Below are 15,929 nucleotides of genomic sequence, written 5' to 3' on the forward strand. Positions count from 1 at the left end.
AGATTATAGTCAAGATCAAACTGATTTATGCTGCTCAAATAACAACACAATCTTCACATCCAAAAATAATAATGACATTTATCATCATTTACATTATTATTATTATTTTTAACTTTTCTTATACCAAATATCTGGGCGAATGGCTGACAACTAATGACGACAATACTGCTGCTGATGATGACAATAATGGCTTGAAACAAGAGCTTTGATGAAAAAGCAACAATTGAATTTTATTCTTGGAAGTTGTTGTAGTTATTTTTGATAAAACAAACAACAAGACAACAGCTGAGCTTGTATTGGCAACAATGTGGGTGGTGTTCATCGATGGGTCGTGTAGACATGGTAGTAGGCCTCAAATTATATACCAGAAGGCATGCAGGCAGCAATAGCAGTTTTGCTACATGACAATGGCCCTGGCTGTCGTCAGGGTTTTCCCTCTGACTTATTATCTTTTTGGTGAAAAATTAAAATGTCAATATGCCTGTGAAGGACAAGGTTAACAGAAAACGAAAAACACAAAACTGTTGCCGATGAACCGATGAATAGAAACAAAAATATATATGTACGCCTTACACACGTAGCAACAACAACAACGAAAAATGCAAAACATTTAACCCCACAAAGTCAAAACTCTTACCAATGACAATCACAAAAAAAACTTAGGTCCGCAAAATTTGTTTTATAAAATACAACAAAAACACAAAGGTTAATTAAGCCAACAGAATAAAAGATAACAAACAACTTTGAGAGGTTTTTATTTTGTTGGTGGCCTTTGTTGTTTTTGGTGTTAAAAACAATTTGTGTACAAATTAATTTGTAGCAAATATTATCTAAGCAACAGCAAAAAAGTCAGAAAGACGTTATTGAGACCAAAAGTTATTTGAGGAATAACTAAAGAAAATGTTTTCCCTCATTTCAATTGGAGCGCACATATTCGTTAATACCAGTCTTCAAATACTTTTTTCAAATGACCGTGTTTTTGACTTTACCTTTAACCTTTTTGTATAATTTATTGGATATTTAATTGTAATTTTATTTCATGTGTTGTTTTATTGGTATTCAATTCTTTGTTGTTTGTGTGTATGTACAATTGTTTCATTCGTTTAATGTATAATTTTTGTTTGTTGTAAATTGATTTGTCTAATTTAGAATTTATTTTATGTTAATTATGTACAATTTTGTAATTCAATTTGTTTGGTGTTTGTACAATGTTAATGTTGTTTTTTTTTATAATGTAATGTTGTGTAATGTAATTTTAAAAAATAAACTAAAATGTCACTTCTTTCTTCACTGGGCACTTGTCGATGATTTTCGCGGGCACTTGTCGCTTCACGGGGCACTCGATGATTTTTATGTTGTCGCTCTAAAGATGGTTGACGAACTGACCGGGAATATTCTGGCTTTGGGCTGCCAGAGCTGTTGAATATTCCAGGATTTATTGGAAAGTGCTTGGCTAGCGGCAGCACGTATGCATGTATTTGTTAATATGCACCAATGTACATATTGTGTACCGCTAGCCGAAAAATTTAAAATTCAAACGCACAGTAGCGACCAAAAGTATGGTCACTGACCATACATTCTCCGCCCCCATGACTCCGTGCTAATATGCGTCTTTTCACATCGATGGCATGTTCCTAATTGGTCCAGCGAAGACATATCCCAGGTTAGTGTTGTACGCCTGAACATCACCCACTCCAGCCGCGGTACATCCATCTTTTCTTATGGCAGAATACGTGTCTGCGCCTAATTCCAAGTCTATGGGTACATTGCTTCTAGGGTCTGGGTCCGCAAGTGCTTGCTCTGTAAAATATGAGGTTGGGTCATCTAGTATGGGGTCTGAATAAATTCGTCTCGGCAGCTCATCTGTCACAAGAGCATTGACCTTCAGCGCCCATGTTGAATTAGATCGCCGGCTCATTATTTTGAAGGTCGTAAATCGACGATCTTGGTATAAAAATGACCTCAGACCCATCCGTTGGAAGGTAGAGTACCCTATGCGGGACATTACAGCTGACTTACTCAGCAACGCCCGTATCGTATAGTGGGTGTCTATATCTTCGGTGGTAACTCGCAGCATGACAGTGGGTACAAAGACGAGATCCCACGAAAAAGGCGGCTCGTTTATTTGAGCGGGCTGTAGGCTATCCTCGAGTTGTGGCGCCCCATGTAGCATGGTGTGGTGTCGATAATCGCATCGTCGGCAACCCGTAATGCATGGACAATCGGGGGCCAAATGCGATCGTGCCAGACAGTTTCGACAGTATCCCCGCCGCTCAGTGGTTTCGTATCTCTGATACGGAGTTTGGTCTTTAAACCGCTGGCACGAGCTCAGAGCATGGTCCTGCTGACACAGTCCGCAGGAGTATTGCCAATGGCCTGGCCGTGCTCCTCTAGCTCTGGGGGCTGGTCTATTTTCAGAACGGCTACGGTGACTGCGATCAGGACTCGGGCGGCGTTCGAAGTGTCGGGCTGGGTTGCTTCTATTGGGTACTGGTGCTGGTTCGCGGGCTGGGTGGGCTTCTGGTGGATGTGGGTTGCGGTCGGGGCGTTGCGGGCTTCTTTCTGCAATTAAGCGACGGGATTCTCTCCTTTCAGGGCGTCTTGGGCTCTCTTCGTCTCTCCAATTCTGGACTGGTAAATATGCTGCCATCTGTGAAAAAGAGAAGAAGGAGTACTAATTCTTTTGAAAGGAGGGGTCCGACTAATTAGTCGGAAAATAACTTGACAACCTTCGTTATGGGTCGGCTGATGTTGCCACCAGCAGTTTTTATGTCTACTACTCTAACATTTTGATCTGTTCCCTGATGGGTCTTGATAATTCTCCCGAGTTTCCACTCATTTGGTGCCAAACGTTCGTCTTTAATCACAACTAAGTCACCTTCTTTAAGGTTATCCTTTTGATATTTCCATTTCGTACGTCGATGAAGCTCATGTAAATATTCAACCTTCCATCGATTACACAAATATTGGGAGATTATTTTTAACCTTTTCCATCTATTAACCAGACTAATATCTTGATCAGAAACGTCGGGTTCGGGCGGAGCTAAAATCGCGGTACCGATTAAGAAATGACCTGGGGTTAAAGGCGCCAAATCGTTAGGATCTTCGCTAGCTGGACTCAAGGGTCTAGAGTTAAGACATGCCTCTATGCGGGTTAAAATTGTAGTGAATTCTTCGAAAGTAAAGTTCATTTTTGGCATGCTTTTTCTTAAATGATTTTTAAAGGATTTAACCCCGGCCTCCCACAAGCCACCCATGTGCGGAGCGCCAGGCGGGATAAATTTCCAACTAATATTTTGATGAAAATTGTTTTGAACTGTACTATTTTGTATATTTTTCATGAAGGCTAGTCGATCCCGCTTTAACAGATCAACTGCTCCCACAAAATTGGTCCCGTTATCGGAGTAGATACACGACGGACAGCCCCGTCGGCTAATAAATCTATAAAAAGCGGCAAGAAAGGCATATGTCGACAAGTCACTTGTGGGTTCCAAATGAATGGCTTTGGTAGCGAAGCAAACAAACAAACAGACATAACCTCTCGTAATGAAGCATGCTCTGCCAGAATAACTTTTAATATTGAAGGGTCCCGCAAAATCTACGCCTGTATTCATAAAGGGTCTTGCCAAGAGAGTTCGTTCAGGAGGTAGTGATGCCATTATTTGATTCTGTGTGCGTTTCTTGTAAATTAAGCATATTTTGCAATTATGTATTGTTTGTTTAACCAACGATTTTAGTCCGAATATCCAGAACTCGGACCTTAATAATCTGGTCACCAACTGATTACCGCCGTGCAATGTGATCTTGTGAGCAAAATCTACTAATAGTTTGCTTAATATAGCTCCGTGTGGGAGTATTATTGGATGCCGTTCATTGTAAGTTAGCGCAGGCGATTGTACTAATCGGCCATTAGATCTCATGATCCCTTTTGAGTCCAAAAAAGGATTGAGTGTCAGTAATGGACTAGAAGACGATATTCGAACTTTCCTTTCAAGTGATTCATAGTCGGCTGCGTAAAAGAATTTCTGGGTATGAATTATGCAAGCACGTTTACCATCCTGAATTTCTTCTGCGGTGAGTTCCATTGAAGAGGTTCTAAGATTTCGTCTATTTATTCCAGTGTTTTTCCAAAATCTTAACGCATATGCATATGATCTGTAAACCCTTGTCAAAGATGAGTAATTTTTTAGAGGGTCACTTTCTTCTTCGAATAGAGTCAGTGCTTTTAGTGTTTTTGCTTCTAAGTTAGTATCATCGGGAATTTTATGTGCTGGCCAACGAACTTTAGGAATTTTGAGCCATTGCGGTCCATGCCACCAGAGTGTGTTGTTTATAAGTTCGCTGGGTGGGCATCCGCGACTGGCAATGTCTGCGGGGTTATCCTCAGAGTCTACGTGATTCCATTGTTCGGCTCCACTATTTTCTAAGATATCAGATGTACGATTTCCCACAAAGGCTGACCAATGGCAAGGTGGTTTTTTCAACCAAGCCAGCACGATTGTTGAGTCTGTCCAGTAATGAACCGAAAAGTTTGATATCTGGAGATTGTTCAATATTGTTGATGCTAACTTCGCCAATAGGACGGCTCCACAAAGTTCTAATCTGGGAAGTGAAATTTTTTTGATTGGAGCAACTCTTGTTTTTGCAGTAAGCAATGACGTTTTGATTTCGTTGTCTTCATTCTGTAGTCGGATATATAATGCTGCTGCATATGCTTTTTCCGAGGCATCGCAGAATCCATGAATTTCTACAACACTATTTTTGGAGTAATTTATCCACCTTGGGACTTTTAAATGCTTAATATCTGCGCTATGTTTAACAAAGTTTTGCCAGTTCAGAAGTGTCATTGTTTTCAGAGTGTCATCCCAGTTTATCTTATCAAGCCAAATTTGTTGCATAACTAGTTTGGCGGTTACTACAACGGGAGCAAGCCACCCACATGGGTCGAATAATTTGGCAATTGTTGAGAGAACTTCCCTTTTTGTATAAGCTCTTTTAATGTCCATTGAGGGTGGAGTGAAATTGAAAAAGTCTCCAGCAATGTTCCAACGTATTCCAAGTGTTTTTGTCGAGGCGTCATCGGAAATATCCAGAGAATTCACTGGGCTAAGCTTTTCTTTGGGCAGGTCATTTATTAATTTTGGATCATTAGCAGTCCACTTCATTAGCTCAAATCCAGCGGATTCCATAGCAGCTGCTAATTCCTTGCGAGATTTTATGGTCTCTTCGATCGAATGACCTCCCGCTAAGACGTCATCAACATAAAGGTTTTCCAAAATTACTTTCGATGCTAGTGGATAAGTGTCTTTTATGTCTTCAGCTAATTGAATGAGAGTTCGAAGAGCCAGGAAAGGTGCACAATTAACCCCAAATGTTACCGTTAACAATTCATAATCTTGTATAGGGTCAGACGAAGATTTTCTGAATAATATTCGTTGAAACTTTGTTTGACTAGGGTCCAATAAAATTTGCCTGTACATCTTTGTAACGTCAGCATTATAAACGTGTCTGAAAAATCTCCACTTTAGTACTTGTAATACAATATCTTGCTGTAAAACCGGACCTGCATATAGGTTGTCATTGAGACTTCGCTTGTTTGACGTTGGACTCGATGCATTGAAAACAACTCGTAATTTTGATGTAATCTTTTCAGGTCTTATGACTGCGTGGTGTGGCAGATAATAGTTTGGAGTCTTGTTTATGTCATTTGAAGATATTTTTCTCATATGCCCGAGTTCTAGATATTCAAGGATCGTGTTATCGTATAATTCCTTTATCTCCGGACTTTTCATAAGCTTTCTTTCCATTCTATAAAATTGGGCTAAAGCAATATTTCTTGATTCTCCAATTTCTTCGCATTTTTTGAATGGGAGGGTCACAATATATCGCCCTTCCGAATTCCTTTTGGTAGTTTTCAAGTAATTTTGTTCACATAATACGTCTTCATCTGATCTCAAAACCTGTTTTGGGGTCTCTTCCACCTCCCAAAAACGTGTTAATATTTTTTCCATCGATGTAGTATTGCAAAGTGATATTTGTCTCTTCTTTTGTGATTCATCCTGTAAGGGTCCGCCAATTATCCATCCAAACACAGTTTTTTGAGCTAATAAGGTACCAATCGATTTCATAGGTGTTCCAACTGTAAAGATGAGTGGGCCTATGTCCATCCCTATTAGGAGATCAACTGGTTGGCTGATGTAGAACTTCGGGTCGGCTAATTCCAAGTTCGTAGCGTCATGCATCTGTGTTCTTTCAAGGGTATATGATGGCAAGTTTGACGGAAGCGATTTCAAAACAGGTGCCCAAACTTCTAACTTGAAATTTGGGTCAAGTCTGGAACGTAATTTAAATACGCAAGCTTTAGCCGAAGTTTCAGAAATGAGTCGATTAATTCCTGTAACATGCACTAGGTTTCGTTTAGTGGGCAACCTTAAACGATTCTTTAATTTCTCAGTAACAAAGGTAGATTGTGATCCAGAGTCGATTATAGCTCGTGCGTCGTAATAATGACCATTCGCTTCGATTTGAACCATGGCTGTAAAAAGTAGGGTGTCTCCTGGACGAGGATTAACTTTACCGTCATCCTGTAGTGTCAAAGTTGTTATATTCGCTGTTTCTTCATTTGATGTGGACTGTATTAGTGTTGTGAGAGCGGCAGCACTGGTGCTAGGGCGTGCTTCCTCTTGTGTTGTAGTTCCCTTATGTAACATAGTATGGTGCTTCAAATTACATGTTCTGCATCCAAAACGACTTTTGCAATCTTTCACGCCATGGTTAGACGATAAACAATTGTAGCACAGGTGTGCCATTTTGACCACATGAATCCGGTCATTTACGTTTTTAGCGATAAATTGTGGACAATCTCGTATGAAATGATTAGATTTGCAAATTTGGCACGTATTTTGGTACTGAGTCTGGGATTGCTGCTGAATGTTTGCATTTTTACCCTTGTAATTTTGGGCTTTCTGGTTAATATTCGCTTGAAAACTGCTTGTAAATCTCATTTTCTTTGTATAATCGTTTCTGCTCTGAGTCTGCTGATTTGGTTTTGACAAGTTTGGTTTTATGTTCCCTACTGATTCAAGCGTTTTGAATTTGTGGGTCAAAAAATTGTTAAAAGCTTTCCACGATGGTAGAGTCTTGCAATCTTCTATAGTATTTTCGAATTCTTCTAAAAAAGTTCTTGGAAGTTTGCTGGAACAAAGATATATTAATATAGGATCCCAGCCTGCTACTTCAACATTTTGTGTCTCCAAAATTTGAATGCAGCTATTTACTGTTCGCTGTAATTTCTGTATGCTGTAACTCGAATCAGTTGAAACGTTTGGTAAATTAAATAGTATTTTTAATTGCTCGTTCACCTGCATTCTCTTATTCTCGTATCTGTCGGTTAAATTCCTCCAGGCTAACTCAAATCCCTCATTTGTTAGAGGAACATGGCTTATAACTTCTCTAGCTTCACCAGTTGTTTTCTGAGTCAAATGAAAAAGTTTTTCAACATTGCTCAATTTGGAGTTCTGGATGTAAATGGCGGTAAATAAATCCCGAAAAGTTGGCCAAGTATTGTAACTTCCTTCGAAAGTATCCGTGTCGCAGGGTGGTAATCTCGAAGGTGGGGTAAATTCAGTTTCCTTTTGAGAAAATTGGGTCTCGATTCTGAGTTTTTCCTTTGCTTCATTTTCTTTGAGATTTTGGATTTGTCCATTGATTATTCCTATCGCCTTTTTGTAAGTGTCGATTGCCTCTAAGTAGTGGGTCCTCAGTTTATTTTTATCAACCGGCTTTTCTCCTTCCTCTGGAATAAAATCTCGGCATTCTAAATACGCCTTTTTTACTTGGTCATAAAATGAATTTAGCTCCACTCTCGATGCCTCCAATGTGTGTATGTCGTCATCTGTGCCTGCGATGCTCACAATTGATGCGTAATCCTTCAGATCATTCACGCAATTTGCAAATTTCTCACGGTTGAGTTTAGACATCTTTGTTGTATCAAGGGCCAGACTTTAGAACAAATTTTTGTATGACAAGAATTTGACAAAATTGGCCGATTAAGGACAGATCTTTCTTGTATTTGGATACAAACAAATCAATGATTTTTCTTGGCAAAACCTTGAATGTTACTTTCCAAATATAATTTTAACGACAAGTGATTTTTAATGGGGAATCGCGCTTTCGAATGCGGAAATTTTACAATACTTGCTAGCAAATACGTTTCAAGAGGTCAGAAGAATATTAAAAATTTCGACAAAATAAATTGAGAATCCAAGTTCGGCAAATCAATAAGCATTTATATTATTATTTCTGAAAATAGCAAGTATTGCGTAGAAGGGTCAGTCAAATCGACGATATAATGGCCAGATTCAAACAAAATATCCGTTTTTACTATTTAAAATTTTTCAAAAAATAATCGCAGAAAAAATGTGTGCTGGGTTGCCACGAAAAAGTACCCATTTTCAAAGAGAAAAATCAAAAAATTTACAATAAAATCGCTGAATTCCAATTCTAGGAAGATTTTATTTTGTGTAGAAACAAAATTTTTTAATAAAAGGGTTAACCAAAAAGGATTTACAAGTATTGGAGTTTCCCAGCAAAATGTTTGCCAATAAAAAAAATTTGGGTCAAAAAATTTATTTTTTTGCAAGCGAGGGTTCACTTTTTTAGCAAATTCAATTGTAAATTATCCAAATATAAAAAACTTTTGAATATTTGTCTGAGTCAACAAATACTCTATAAACGCTAGATTTGGATAAATAATTTTTTTGGCAATTTCTTCTTCCAAGTTTCTTCAAAAATTGTAATTCCACAGAATTGTGATATATTTAGTAATTTATGCGGCAAATAGGTTTCCAAATTGTTTAAAATTTTAGATACATTTTTTTTCTTTCATAAAAAGAAATATTGTGGGTCGCAGATTAGATTATCGCAGCACCGATTTTTTAGAATATTATAGAGAATCAGCAAATATTTTTGGGTCAAGTGCCAGCCGTTCACCAGAATAAAAATTCCAAAACGTTTCCAAAAATATTTAAAAAATTGTTTAAAAAATATATTTTTTGAGACTTCGACAAAAATGACTTATTCGTAAAAACTGTTGAGTCAGAAATCGTATCTTAAGTTTTCAAATTTGTTCATTCAATCAAAATTCCAAAAAGTAGATAATTTTGTCGAAAATCCAAAAAAAATATACATAAATGTAAAAGTGTCTCTCCAGAAATTTTTCTATGTACCCCAAGATGAAATGTATGATTTAAAAGTGATATGGATTTTTTTTTTTTTTTTTCAAAAAATTTTGAGAAAAAATACCAGAAAAGATAAGACGATGTATTCACAGCCTCATAAGTAATTATGTTCATATGTAAGATTAAAAAATTTGACTTTGCAATTTTTAAGGTTAGTTAACCTTAAAAATGTTGGTGCTTTTCCGCCAAAAGAAGTTTATGATAACTTCTTGTATGTTTAAAAGACAGGTCTTATTTCCAAGAATTCCCAAAATAACTTTTTCTCAAAATGGCGTTTATAATTATTTAGTGATATTCCGATGTGTCTGTGTTGATGCAAAATATTTCTTGTGGATGTATGTATGTGTCAGGGGGTAACCAGCAATTTTTCAAAAGAAAATTTCCACACAAAATATGTACGATAGCAAGGTTATTTGTATTGGTAAATTATGACGCCAAAAAATTGCGCCATAATATTCCACGTAGATTTCGTGTTGTTTTTGGTATGTAAAATATTTAGCAAAATGTCTGATAATTTTTCTATGTTGTTGTACCGCAATTATGACGCCATAATTTGCGCCAAAATTGGTTTCCAAAGATCGCAAGTTAAATGTAAATGGATTATTTCACAAAACGAGAGGGCAAGTTTCCAAAAACAAGCATTGATTTTTCCAAAACATGTAAATAAATAAGTTTTTTTTTCAAAATGGCCCCAAAATTTTATATTTAATAAGGGTGTGTTGATTTGTCAAAGGTCCCACTGTAAACGGACAGACAAATAAGTTTCAAAAGAGAGTCTTAACTTTCCAGCTTTCCACAAAACGACGGAGAGAAATTCCAAATTTTCCATAAAATGTTCTCAATTTAACAATTTACGGGTTAGTTTCCATAATTTGGAAACTATTTTCCACAATTTCCAACTATTTTTTGAGAGAAATCTAGATGTTTGTGTGTATGTGTAAATAAGGACGTATTTGTGTATTCCCCAGGTCTAAATAAAGGGTCAACATCAGTCCAAGATCCCAAATAACGCTGAGTTTGGGTCAATTGTGTCAATGGGTGTCAAATTATATGTAGAAAACAGCGTTTCTATCATCTAAAGGCACAGTGTCGGTGTCAAATTTAGCCGCACACTGCAATCCTTTCTCGATTTCACGCTCAAAAGCACAAAAAAATGTCATTCGTACTCACTTTGCCTCTCTTTGTAAAGTTGGGAATGTGTTGTGTTACCCCTCGGTTCTTCTTCTTCCTTCTGTTGAGTCTGGGTTGTTTTGTTGGTTTTTGTTTGTTATACCCGAACCGTTGTGTCTTTTTAATTGTCGTTTTGCTTGCTGCTTGTTATTTTTCTGTGGATATAATAAATTTATTATTCACTATTTTTATTATTATTTTTTAATTATAAAATTAATAAATTTTATATATTTTTTCTGTTTGGACCCACTGTGGTTTATTTTTTTTTTCTTTTTAATTTTTCCACTGGTCTCTCATTCGTACATTGTTGCTTTATCACTATTGCTTTCCACTGATCACTGTTCTGTATTCGTATGCATGTGTGTGTGTTTTGCCAGGGTCTACTGTTTTGTTGAAACACTTATTTTTTGTTCTTTTTTGGATGTCTTTTTTTTTCCACTTTGTTTTTTGTTATAACACTTTTGTTGAATGTATTTTCATTTTTTGATTTATTGTTCACTCACTGTTTGCTTTGGTTTCTTTTTGTTGTTCAATTTTTATTGTTCACTTATGAGTACCGTTCACTTATGAGTCAGTTCACTTATTATGAAATTTTTATATTGTATTTTAATTTCACTTCACTTGCACTTTTTTTAATTTATTTATTAAAAAACACAATCTGGCTCGTCAAGGACCAAATGTTTTTGACTTTACCTTTAACCTTTTTGTATAATTTATTGGATATTTAATTGTAATTTTATTTCATGTGTTGTTTTATTGGTATTCAATTCTTTGTTGTTTGTGTGTATGTACAATTGTTTCATTCGTTTAATGTATAATTTTTGTTTGTTGTAAATTGATTTGTCTAATTTAGAATTTATTTTATGTTAATTATGTACAATTTTGTAATTCAATTTGTTTGGTGTTTGTACAATGTTAATGTTGTTTTTTTTTATAATGTAATGTTGTGTAATGTAATTTTAAAAAATAAACTAAAATGTCACTTCTTTCTTCACTGGGCACTTGTCGATGATTTTCGCGGGCACTTGTCGCTTCACGGGGCACTCGATGATTTTTATGTTGTCGCTCTAAAGATGGTTGACGAACTGACCGGGAATATTCTGGCTTTGGGCTGCCAGAGCTGTTGAATATTCCAGGATTTATTGGAAAGTGCTTGGCTAGCGGCAGCACGTATGCATGTATTTGTTAATATGCACCAATGTACATATTGTGTACCGCTAGCCGAAAAATTTAAAATTCAAACGCACAGTAGCGACCAAAAGTATGGTCACTGACCATACAGACCGTGAAGGGGTTTCCACTTAGGAAAGTATATATGGATCTTCCTATCTCGCCGAGCTGAGTCGACCTAGCAATGTATGTATGTTAATTTGTAATCACGCAACAGGTCGAAGTTATAACTCAATCCTCACGAAATTTTTTATTGTGGGGTTATGGTCAGAATATAAGCCTATTGCTTTTTGAGATGATCGCATAATATTAAGGGGTTGGAATGGACCAACAACTAAAAAATTTGCTGATTTTGCAGTTGATCTACAGGTCGCAATTATAGATCTATCGACGCGGAAATTTGCATGTAGTTAGAGTTGAGGGCTGGAAAGAAGCTAGGAAACTTGGATGGTAATCGGACAATATTTAGCGGGTAAAATTAACCATACTTTTTTGTCAAAAAAATATAAAAAATTCCACTAGACCGCGAATATTTTTAATCCTGGTCAAATTACAAATACATTAAAAGGTCACTTCTAATCATTACAGCGATGTTAATAGCTCTTAGTTATGCTTCTTATAAGTCAAGAATCGCTGGATAGATTTGCACAATTCTCTTCAATTCAGAATGGTTTCTTGGCAGAAAATGATAATATCTAAGAAAATCGCGTAAATATATGACAATAAAAAACCGAATATTTTTTTGTTAAATTTTTTCAATTTTTGTCATATTTGTTATCGCATGCGATTTTTATACCCTACAACACTTTGTGTTGGGGGTATTATAAGTTTGATTGGGCCAAAAATTATGTAACACCTCGAAATATTGATTTCCCACATAGGAAAGTATATATGGATCTTCCTATCTCGCCGATCTGAGTCGATCTAGCTATGTATGTCCGTCCGTCCGACTGTCCATGTTAATTTGTAATCACTCTACAGGTCGCAATTATGACCCGATCTTGACGAAATTTAAAATGTAAGTGGGGTTAATGTTAGAATAGAACACTATTTCCTTTGGAGATGATCGCGTAATATTTAGGGGTTGAAATGGACCAAAAACTGAAAAATTTCCTGATTTTGCAGTTGCTCTACAGGTCACAATTATAGACCAATCGAAGCGAAAGTTAGCATGGGGCTACAGCTTCAGACTGGGCAGAAGTCTTCCAATTTTGGTGGTCATCGGGTAATATTTAGTGGGTGAAAAAGGCCATGACATTTGTGTTAAATAAAAGTCAAATTTTCCATTAAACCGCGAATATTTTTAATCCCGGCGAAATCACAAATAGACGAACTGGTCAATTCTGACAGTTACATAGACGCCGATACTAAATATATCGGATATATAGCGAAATATATGCAATGTATATACAAAGGAAAGGTATGTTAGCTGGAATGCTAATATCTCAAGAATGGCTGGACAGATAATAAAAAATCGCACAAAAAGATGCCAATAATGATGTTAATAGATTTTGTAGTATTTGTGTGGCATATTTTTCAATTTGACTTATAATATTGAAATGTATATTTTGTAAAATTTGTTCACCTTACAACACAGGTTGGGGTTATTATATACAGATTGTAATTATCGCCCGATCCTCACGAAAATTTGTATAAGGATAGGGTTAGGCTCAGAAGGGCTAGGCCTATTGTTTTCAAAGATGCCCACAATATATTTAGGGGTTGAAATGGACCAGCAACTAAAAATGTTCCTGATTTTGCAGCCGTTATAAAGGTCATAAATAGATACCAAACGACACGAAATCTCGCACGAAGTTAGAGTTTAGGACCAATATTTTTGTGTGAAAAAAATACCAACATTACTTCAAATATCGTCAAATATCGTAGACAAGCAAATCATATAGATGAGTCTAAAATTGGAGATACAGATGGGCCTTTTGCTTTTTGGAGATGGTCTTAAAATAGTTAGGGTTTCAATGAACCAAAAACAGAAAAAAATTTCTGATCACACAATTGAAACCAATCGACACGCCTGAGAAGAGAGTTAAGAACGGGGAAGAATTCTAGCATCTTGCATGACCATAGGATTATATTTAGCTGTAAAATGGATCACAACAACTAACAGCACGACGGAGAGCGTAAATAGTGGACAAATGTCCCGGGTCAAAATATCAAAAGCGAAATCTTCCCAAATGGATTTGGACATAAGGGTGCTTCTAACATGTTGTGGTGTTGTAGGGTATCACATGGTCGGCCCCTCGCGACTATAGTCTTTGCTTACTTGTATTAATTTGACTTAGAATATTGAATTATACATTTTCTAAATATTTTCTACACCTTGCAACACTATGAGTTGAAGGTATTATATACAGGTCGCAATTATCGTACCATGCTCACGAAATTTTGCATGGGGTTAGGATTAGGGTCAGAATTAAATCCCAGTGTGTTTGAAGATGTTCATTTAGGGGTTCAAATGGACCAAAAAATTAACATTTTCCTGATTTTACAGTCGCTCTACAGGTTTCAATTAAAAACCAATCGACACGGATTTTGAATGAGAAGAGGGTAGTGTACAGGGAAGAAGTCTAGCATTTTGGATGACCATTGGATTATTGTTAGCTGTAAAATGAACCACAACTTTCGTGTGGAATTGTTTTGAATACCTAAAAGCAAAAATTAAATCCTATAGCGTTTGAAGATGTGCATTTAGGGGTTAAAATCTACCCAAAAAAATTAAATTTTCCTGATTTTGCAGTCGCTTTACAGGTGACTATTAAAAACCAAATTGAATACCTAACAACACGACGGAGTGCGTAAATATCCCGGAGTGCTAAGGGTAGGGCTTTATGACATCATATCATATCATAGGGTATAACATGGTCGGGCCCGCACGACCTTAGCCTTTGCTTACTTGTTTTTGTTTAATTTTTATTGCAGTTTGATTTGTATTTAAAACACTGTGCTTCAATATAAGCTTCACTTAGCGGGAGCGTCATTTGTTATTTTTGTTGTTGCCATTTGTATGCGCCAACCATAGCAATGAGAAAACCAAAACATATTAATGCGTTAGTGTTACGCACTAAATAATCAAATCGGACTAAGGCAAAAGGCCACAAACAGAAAAAAACTACGATGAGGCATAAATGCAAACACGAAGAGAATATAGAACGTTGGTGTGCATATTACATCACTCAAATTGGGGGAGGTGGCATAAAAACAGAAAACAAAACACATACAAAATTCTCTAACGAATTCAAAAAGGGACAGGGTTGGAATAAGGTTCGAGAGATTTCGACTTAAATAATGTGAGAGATTTTTTTTCATCACTTAATGCTATTTTTAAGATGCATATTCATGCTCAGAGACTGACAATACAATTTCATTAAAAAAAAAAAATAAATTATAAAGGATTTAAACTCGAATTTGTTACGTATTAAATTAACCGCAAAAGAGCAAAGGCATAAATTTCACTTTTAGTCCATAATTTTTGAATGTTATTTTCATAAAACTTATTCTACCCAGATATGGAGTGTGTTCCAAAGGAATGGACCAATATTGTCCATTTTGTATGGGATCTAAATAAATATTATATAAACATTTAGACGTGCCAGATTTGGACTATTTTGGTTACTTCTTTCGCTTTACATGAGATATGTGATAATTTTTTGAAAATGTGAATATAGTCGACCGAGGTATTCCATTTTCATCCCAACATACCAAAAATGAGAACATGAGAACAATATTATAAAAATATAATTTTTCAACAATGCTTGAGAAACACTTATGTTCCACAAACATTTCTCAAATCTGTCCTTTGTTGACAAATTAGTTTTGATTTCTTGTGAAAATTGTCAGCAAGAAATTATTTTCTTTGGCAGAAAACAAAATCACGCGAATTTAGGACCCATTTCTGGACCGAACCCTTAAGGTATGCATGAATAATAAATCCGGGAATCTTTCACATAAATTATTCCAATCCCATTTCAGATTGGAAGCATCAAAAAAGTTGAAGGAATTCAATAGATATGTAGTCTTAGTGGAAGAGATGCAGAAGTTCAAATAAGGGAGAAGAAAGCGTCAGGGTATCAAGGCCACATGAGGCAGTGACTACTGGGATGTCCATCAAGAAAAAAATGTGAAAAATGATTAAAAATTAAAAAAATAATAATATTATATACTATTACAAAAATAAGCTTATTATAATATTATTTTTGTAAGCTTATTCTACAATTTCAAGTATAAGCTTATAAATAAGGGTTCCGTTTCGATTATTCTATACTTGTTACACAAACATTTTTCAATGTTTTCTCAAGATTTTCTCAAGCTTAAGGCTTATGTTCATAAGCTTAT

General features: G+C 36.0%; 3 protein-coding genes across 4 annotated transcripts in view; all 3 read right to left on the bottom strand.

Annotated features, from left to right (window-relative positions):
* LOC101887830 (uncharacterized) overlaps nt 1-15,929 on the bottom strand; it is a 227,799-nt gene that overhangs the window by 84,032 nt on the left and 127,838 nt on the right. The window lies entirely within an intron of this gene.
* Nucleotides 1-15,929, bottom strand: part of LOC101887659 (syntaxin-1A) — a 215,056-nt gene that overhangs the window by 80,674 nt on the left and 118,453 nt on the right. The gene's annotated exons all lie outside the window — the stretch shown is intronic.
* On the bottom strand, nt 1,031-11,704 carry LOC131804299 (uncharacterized). Its single transcript, XM_059126937.1, has 2 exons — nt 10,410-11,704; nt 1,031-2,650 (listed from the first exon to the last, which is right to left on the bottom strand). The coding sequence occupies exon 2, from the start codon at nt 2,648-2,650 to the stop codon at nt 1,616-1,618; it is 1,035 nt and encodes a 344-aa protein (XP_058982920.1). The 5' UTR covers nt 10,410-11,704; the 3' UTR covers nt 1,031-1,615.

This window comes from Musca domestica, unplaced genomic scaffold (assembly GCF_030504385.1).
Source record: "Musca domestica strain aabys unplaced genomic scaffold, Musca_domestica.polishedcontigs.V.1.1 4, whole genome shotgun sequence".
Classification (NCBI taxonomy): domain Eukaryota; kingdom Metazoa; phylum Arthropoda; class Insecta; order Diptera; family Muscidae; genus Musca; species Musca domestica.

Bases quoted from the DNA above. Each gene is read 5' to 3' on its own strand.
- LOC131804299 (XM_059126937.1), bottom strand. From the start codon at position 2,650: ATGGCAGCATATTTACCAGTCCAGAATTGGAGAGACGAAGAGAGCCCA.